This window comes from Nanorana parkeri, unplaced genomic scaffold (assembly GCF_000935625.1).
Source record: "Nanorana parkeri isolate BGI_ZX_2015 unplaced genomic scaffold, ASM93562v1 scaffold46, whole genome shotgun sequence".
Taxonomy (NCBI): domain Eukaryota; kingdom Metazoa; phylum Chordata; class Amphibia; order Anura; family Dicroglossidae; genus Nanorana; species Nanorana parkeri.
The window spans coordinates 596451-604877 of NW_017306314.1; the positions used below are offsets into that span (position 1 = coordinate 596451).

The 8427-nt window shown below is 41.2% G+C and overlaps 1 protein-coding gene across 2 annotated transcripts in view; it reads right to left on the minus strand.

Moving 5' to 3' along the window:
- Positions 1-8427, minus strand: part of GALNT2 (polypeptide N-acetylgalactosaminyltransferase 2) — an 89150-nt gene that overhangs the window by 47691 nt on the left and 33032 nt on the right. For both annotated transcript variants that reach the window (XM_018573277.1, XM_018573270.1), the window contains one exon: positions 78-176. In XM_018573277.1, coding sequence (XP_018428779.1) covers positions 78-176 — 99 coding nt within the window. The remainder of the gene's footprint in view (positions 1-77; positions 177-8427) is intronic.

Here is an 8427-nt window from a genome sequence, read left to right on the forward strand (position 1 = left end):
CAGGTTTACTTGAAAACTAGATTTTCCAAGAAATCTAAAATGAATGAGATTAAAAAAAAATTAAACCATTTACTTACCTGACAACAGTGCGGAGTAAGGCAGACCTGGCCTCATTATGAAAAGTTATGACAACACTTGTTGCTGGTAAATCTGTTTTCCAGTGCTTTTTTCGGCATCTATAAAACATTAACCAAACAGTATTCTGAAATAATAAGTATTAACAAAAACAGATAAAACAAGAAGAAATGCAGTCTATATTTAAATGCATAGATGCCTACATTTCAGAATAATTTTTGGATACTCTTAGCTGTTGAGTCAGTATATGTGATACACAAAAGCTGTTCCAAATGTTACAACTCATTTCAAGAACTAATCACTAGGATTTCATAAGACACAAAAAGGCATATAATGTGAAAAACAACCATAAAATAATAATAATAATTTGGCAATGGATCTCTCTGACAGGTTTATTAAATGTCTGCTCTGCAGCACAGACCCAAACACTTGCTAGTACATATACAAATAAGAAAAAAAAAATAGAAGGGCGGCTCAAGCACTATATATGTTATTAATAAGTCTTCAAAAATCCTACGCTCCACTACCCAGAAGTTTGGGGAAGCACTGCTGTTGACCTGCACGCACCTAGCGGCGGTGTATGGCAGGATGGTTTTTTTTTTGCCACACATAGAATAAAAACTGCAATGTGTCATGTTATTCATTACTTTTGCATTTATCTAAAAAAAGCTAACTAATGTGTAAGTAATCCCGGCCAGGTCCACTATCTGCAAGGAGTTTGCATGCTCTCCCTGTGCTTGTGTGGGTTTCCTCCGGGTACTTTGGTTTCCTCCCACACTCCAAAGACATGCTGGTAGGTTAATTGGCTCCTCTCTAAGTTGGCCCTCTATGTATGCATGTGAGATAGGGACCTTAGATTGTAAGCTCCTTGAGGGTAGGGACCGGTGTGAATGTGCTACTATGTAAAGTGCTGCGTAAATTGTCGGCGCTATAGGAATACCTGTAATAAATAAAAGTGTTTAATACTACTTTAACAATACAACCTTGCCTATAAAACACGCACATCCAAAAACTTTCATACTGGGCAATCAGTACACTTGTGACCAGGAATCATTAGAAATATAAGTACAAGTTTATGCTCTAATTATGTTGCAACAAAGTTCATAAAGATGCATCTGAATAATAGACAGTTCAGCAAAAATATGTCAGTTGCTGGGTAAATCTCTCCAATGTATTTGGAATGGTAGCTTTACAATGATCAGTACGAGTGGAAGCTCCCAATAGTGATCACAGACATGTTTGCTGTTACAGGCTGTGACAACATGTCATTCAACATTTTCTGGTCAAGTGGTGATGGAAGTTACTGTCCCCTTATACAACATCAGCTAGACAGAGGGGAGTTTTTTCCAATGGCAACATGCAGCAACCATGTGCAATCCACATACAGCAGCTACTAAAATGATTGGTTCCACCAGTTAGGTGCAGCTAAATTCTGAAAGCCTGTAGCACTGCATCCAACCTACCCACACACTGGTGTCACGCTGAAAACCTACAGCAATCCTGAGATTATGGGCATGATCAATAAGTAGGTTTACATGCTTTTAGATTGATATGGTTATTAGGAGTGGGATAGAACTTGTGAAAGTCAAAAAGTCAACACAGAAATACATATTTATTTTTAGTTTTTGACCATGGTCAAAAACGAAAAAATGTATATACAGTTACCGGCCACTTTATTAGGTACACCTGTTCAATTGCTTGGTAACACAAGTTGCTAATCCGCCAATCACATGACATCAACTCAATGCATTTAGGCATCTAGACGTGGTGAAGACGACTTGCTGAAGTTCAAACTGAGCATCAGAATGGGGAAGAAAGGGGATTTAAGTGACTTTGAACGTGGCATGGTTGTTGGCGCCAGATGGGCTGGTCTGAGTATTTCACACAGCCATCTCTAAGGTTTACAGAGAATGGTCCGAAAAGAGAAAATATCCAGTGAGTGGCAGTTGTGTGGACGAAAATGCCTTGTTCATGTCAGAGGAGAATGGGCAGACTGGTTCGAGAGGATAGAAAGGCAGCAATAACTCAAATAACCAATCGTTACATCCGAGGAATGCAGAATACCATCTCTGAGCGCATAACACGTCGAACCTTGAAGCAGATGGGCTACAGCAGCAGAAGACCACACCGAGTGCCACTCCTGTCAGCTAGGAACAGGAAACGGGGGCTACAAAATCGTACAGGCTCACCAAAATTGGACAATAGAAGATTGGAAAAACGTTGCCTGGTCTGATGAGTCTCAATTTCAGCTGCGACATTCAGATGGTCGGGTCAGAATTTGGCACAAACAACATGAAAGCATGGATCCATCCTGCCTTCTATCAACGGTTCAGGCTGGTGGTGTAATGGTGTGGGGCATATTTTCTTGGCACACTTTGGGCCCGTGATGCTATCATGTCAATATGGACCAAAATCTCTGAGGGATGTTAGCAACACCTTGTTGAATCAATGCCACGAAGAATTAAAAGGCAGTTCTGAAGGCAAAAGGGGGGTCCAACCCAGTACTAGCAAGGTGTACCTAATAAAGTGGCCGGTGTATATATTTCTGTATTGACTTTCTATAAGTTATATCCCACTCCTAATAACCATATGAATCTAGAAGTTTGTAAACTTACTTACTGAAGATGCCCATAGGATGTACTTCACCTCAAAGCACTGACACAATTTTACTTAGCTCCTGCCGTCACAATTCTCAGAGCCTGCCTTCTGAACTACAACTCAATGGCTGTGGAATGTAACAATTATTGCTTGTTGGAAGCAATGCATTACGGGATATGTAGTCTAGAGAAAAGAGGGAAGCAGTGCAGGGCCCCGACCCTTTGCTTTTGCAACCCCAGTTCTCATTTGTCTACTTTAAACTTCTCACGGTACTAGTAAAATGCAGCATCTACTTGAATAAAGCTTTTAAAAAGCAGGGGATAGATGGGAGGATAAAAGCATTTTATTTTTTTTCCCCAGAAGAGGAGGTTTCTAAATGAACCACCTTTCTCATGCATGCCTCAGATACTAGTTAATTTCGGTATACTTCCAAACGTTTTTTTTTATTTGAGCCATAGGATTTATTGCATTAACAAATATATACTGAAAGCAATTTGAGATTTGAATGGTATCAGAATGTTGCAACATAATGCAGTAATGCTCTTTATGGTTAATGAGAACAGCCTTTCATAATTAGTAGCATTTAAAAGTACTAATGACTGGAAACTTTTGTAACAAAGTTGTTCCTTAGCATTCCGATGAGAAGCATTCACAATGAGAAACAGCCACATTAATTCCCAGGCTGCAGGCCTTTAAATCGTCTAAATCTTCTTTCAACATACTGCATTCTAAATACAGATGGATCATTTGATCTGCTTAAATCTTTTTCATCCTTCTGCAAATTCCACCAATACATACTGCATGCATCTATGCAATACAAGGTTTCCAAATTCCCAATTATATGACAAGCAGCTCAAGCCATCAAGAACATTTAAATATTTATATAGCAACAGTGCAGGAAACTAAAGTATATTTACCGTGTACACACAGGAAGGAATCATTATCCCGTACAATGCTTGCCAAATAATATTCTAAAAGGCTTGGAGTTTGGGCAGAATTGAGACTCTCTATGATGAACAACATAACACATAGCTCCCACATGAAAAGGAATGTTACCAAGAAGAACTCCATCCAATTTTGGATAGTTTAGATGGGTTGTAATCTCTGTATGGTTTTTATATTGAAGTATGTGACCCTGCGAGATCTGCCTCCACTTCCTGTAACAGAGACATGGCAGTAACAGAACAGATATCTTCCCAAAAATATGTTTCTGTTAACAGTTGTCACCAGACATGGTGTCCCTCTTTGGAAGGCATTCCCTCTAATTCTGTGCTGGTGACATCTGCAAAACTGTGGATTTCTGCTCCCTTTTAAGCTGGTCATATACTTGAACATCTGATTGTATAATCTCTGTAGAACCTCCTTAATATTTACCCAAACTATGCGATACAAGGTCACACCTAAACAATCCATTTCATTTGTATAAAATCAGGCAGGCCTTTACAGTTTATGGTAAATATTAGGGAAGCCTTTACAAATCATACTGAATAAGGCAGGGTAGCCAAATTTGGGCGCTCCACCAGTGGTGAAACTACAAATGCATGACAAATCATGCATCTGCCTCTGAAAGTCGTGCCTGTGGCTGTCAGACTTCTAATGCCCTATGGGACTTGTAGTATAGGGTCGAAGTTTGGCTAACCCTGGCATAGGGTATGATGGTCAGCTCTAACCCTTGTGACAAACATCATCTTCAAACCAATACTGATATGATGCTAAGAGAGTTTTGCAAATTATGAACAATAAAGACATACTTGCAGTGTATTGTGCAAATATAGAAATACTCAGTATCCAAGAGGAGCTAAAACAAATCATTTGAGAATTGAGATGAAGATGTGCTCACCTTAAAGAAAACCCGTGACAAATTGTACTACCAGGTGAAATAATTAACTGTTCCTTTAACCAATCTTCCCTAACCTTCAGAGATGAGCAAAGGTGACCCAGGGTGAGCGCAATGTCTCCTGTCAATGACAGTGAAGATCTATGGATGGTGCCACTTTTGTTCCTAGGGCTCAGCAAGGTGACAACACAAGGTTGGCAGTCATAATTGAAAGCCACAACTGTCCAACATCTGATTTACAATTTGGTGGCTGTACTTCAACGCAGTGGAAAATTGCTGAGCAGAACTTAAAGCGCTGAATTATCGATACTTGGTTATGAATAGCAGCACCGATTTCTAAAAATACAAAAGGCCACCATACAAGTGGCTACATCATGCTTCCATGCATCTACCTCCTGTTAAAAACTACAGAAGACATAGGGCTTAATTCAAAAAGCTTTACAGCATGAAGGCCGATTTCCTGGGGTGACTACTTTTGTTCCCCATGGTCAGCGTGTGTGTAGTAAAGTAGCCATCGCTCCAAGCTTTCTACCATGATGGACTACAATCTCAATACAAATTGGTAAACTAAAAGTGAAAATGTAGTCCATCATGGTAGAAAGCTTGGAGCAATGGCTACTTTGCAACACACACGCTGACCATGGGGGACAAAAGTCCATATATAGCAATAGTGATGAATATTTCTTGTTCCTTCACGAAATGCACCACGTGTACCACACCATATATAGGGGTGCTCACCTTATTGATAGACCCCAACAAAAAGGTCAAATCAGGCAATTCCCTTCTTAACCAGGGGAGGGGGGCCCTCATCTCTCTCTCTCTCTCTCTCTCTCATATATAATTTTAAAACCAACCCCGTCGCCCCTGCTATCTGCAAGTGAATGGGCATTGTGTGTCTGTGTGTGTAGTGCTGCCCCCATTTCACTTTGTCATATTGTGGTAGCCGGGCAGGAGCACTCTTTAAACACGCACAATGTGCATTGAAGGGTAAGTTCGCTTTCCCAAGTGGGAAAATGGAACTACTCACTCAAATCTGGACCCCTCCTACCTCCCTGCTATACTTACCTTTCGGCGAACGGTCCATCCCCTCCTCCAGTACGGGTGTACTATCTGTACCCTATACTGCCATCCAGCGCAGCCCTGCACTGTGGATTTTGAATTTCGCTTGCTTACCAATGTGAAGCGCTTCTTAGCATGGTGAAGTACGGTTAAAAACATTTTTGTATGAGGACCATAGATTGTCATGAGGGACAGTAGTTTGGGCCCCCACTTTAGTCCTTGGACAAGTAGTTATTTAAAAAATGTCCACACCCCTTTAATCACTCTCTACTCTATCCAAAACCAAAATACAAAGTTGTATTTACACGCATTTTAGGGGACAATTCTTTATAAGTGGGCAAAGGAGAAAAAAAAATTAAAGGAAAACTTATTAAAAGCAACCAAAATACGTGTCCAATGTCATTTGATACAAAAGAATGAGAACTCTGGTTGTTGTGGACAAGTATCTCTGTTCTCAATTTCTCTAGTTGTAATGAATCAATCCCCAGTGACGAAGGATTAGAGATAAAGGACGTGGTTAATTTAATGATGTAGCCAGGCGATAAGGAGGGCACAGCTTGTCAAATACATTCATTAAATGCTAACCAATTCTCTTAAATTCCAGACAGATCAGAATATTTATCTCCCTTTGGAAGTTTGCATTAGAGTGTTGCGTCAGTATTATAATAACTCGGATTGTTCAGTTGCCATGACAATGCCCTTTTTAGAGCAATACTCTGTTCAGGTTTTGCTCTTTGTACCATCTGCTGCAGCATCAGTTGCTGAATGAAGGAAATGTGCTTGTCTGACAGCCGCTTTTGTCTGTGTTGTTGTGGGTTCAGAGCTGCCGCAAAGAATACAAAATCGGAAAATTCTGGTAAATTCTGGTAAAAGATAGAAACTCAGCAGGTTAGGGCCACATGCAGAAGAACTCCAAACTGAAATAGGTCAGTGCTATTAGGATCTGGGAGACAATGGCATGATAGTGTACATCTCTCAAGGACTTTAGTAATGAGATTGTAGGGCACATTGACACCGGCAGCGCACACTACTGCTGACAGGAAGAGAGCAGACTGACAGAGATGACCTCACCAGTCTGCTTCTTCTCCTTCACTGTCCAATCGAAGGCTGTGAGCACGGACAACACCTAGGTGTATTAACTGCAGTAGAGAAAAGTCAGGTATCAGACTTCCAGCCTCCATCTGTATCTACGGTCTCGGATGAAATGACCCTTTAACCACTTAAAAGGGTATTTAATCCCCCGAAGATTGTTTGCATATATCTACTGCTAGCAGTAAGCAGTAGATGTATGCAAACACATTTTTTTTGAAAAAAGAAAAAAAAAAAGTTACCGAAACCTGTGCTCCGCCACACGCTCCTATCCGAAGATCTGAAGATTCTTGGGCAGCCGAAAATAAACATGGGGCGGCGCATGCGCAGTTCAGATCTTCGGCCAGGAGACGGGGAGAAACACAAGGTAAGTCAATGCAGGCAGCGTGCACCCGCACAGATACCATGGGACACAGAAGACACACCAGTCAGCGCTGGATCAGAGACCGGCACCAGCACTGGAGGGACAGATGAAAACGACAGCAAAGAAGATGATGATCGGATCAAGAGGCATCATGTAAGGTAAGTGCATACACCAACATGGGGGGGAAACATTTTTTGACTTTAATGTTACTTTAAGCACCAGCAGCTGTTTTAAAATAGCGTTAGGATGGCGGCCATTTGTCCCAGCGTTTTAAAACAGTCCTGTCCAGCTCCGGCCTGCAGCAATAGATCACTTTAAAAACGCCTGTACAAACACTAAAGGCCTGAAAAAAACACCCAAAGACGCTCAGCTCAAGTGTGAATGGAGCCTTATTCTAATTCACTACAAGCTGGAAGAATTACTTCATTTGTATAATTACATGAAGAAAGTGGCAGGTGGTGGCTCACAAGACCTCATATACATGACAGATAAAAGCTCTTATAATCTATTCCAGCCTTAGCTGCCGTCCTCCTTCAAAGTAAATGTGTGTTGCTCAGTTGTACTTGACATTCTTCATTTCAGTTTAACCCTTTCACTGCCAGCGCTGTATCTCTTATGGCGGTGGCTGCGGGCCCTTGTAGACAGACTCCCGGCAGCTATAGCCACCCGGACATTTTAAGTCATGTTATTTTACATATTACAAATATATATATCTCCGGGGTTTTAAGTCATTTTCAGGCCTAGAATATGAATGATAAATGTGTGAAAAAAACTTCAAGGTGACGAAAAGGTTTAAGCCCCACGATCGCAAAAATATGAACCGTATTTTGATGGGTAATACTAGGGATGCACCGATACTGATACTAGTATCGGTGCCGATACCGAGTATTTGGGTGAGTAATCATACTCGCCCAAATGCTCCGATACCTAGCACGAGTACTTCCTGTATCAGGAAGCCGGGCAGCGCATCATTACACGCTGCCTGGTTTCCTGATTGGCCAGGAAATGGCTCCATGCTCTCTCGATTCCCTTTAAGAAAAAGTATCTGAAATTGGTATCTGTGAGTACTTGATCAAAAGTATCGGTACTCGGTCTTCAAAAAGTAGTATCGGTGCATCCCTAGGTAATACCCATAATGCTAGTACTTGGATATTTTTTTTACCCCTCCACAAAAAGCATAATTCCAGGGTAAGGGTCATTCCACTTTCCCAGGCAAATTTGGGAAAATGGAATTCGTCCCCCAATTACTTTTACCCGTCAATGATCGCACCTTCCCCTACGCGCCTCCCAGTGTAACATCCATACTCTGTACACGGGATTGCAGCCCTGATGTATCCATTTCAAATTTTTGCACGCTAATACGGAGCACTCGCCATTTGTGAGTGAAATACATCCTTCATAAATG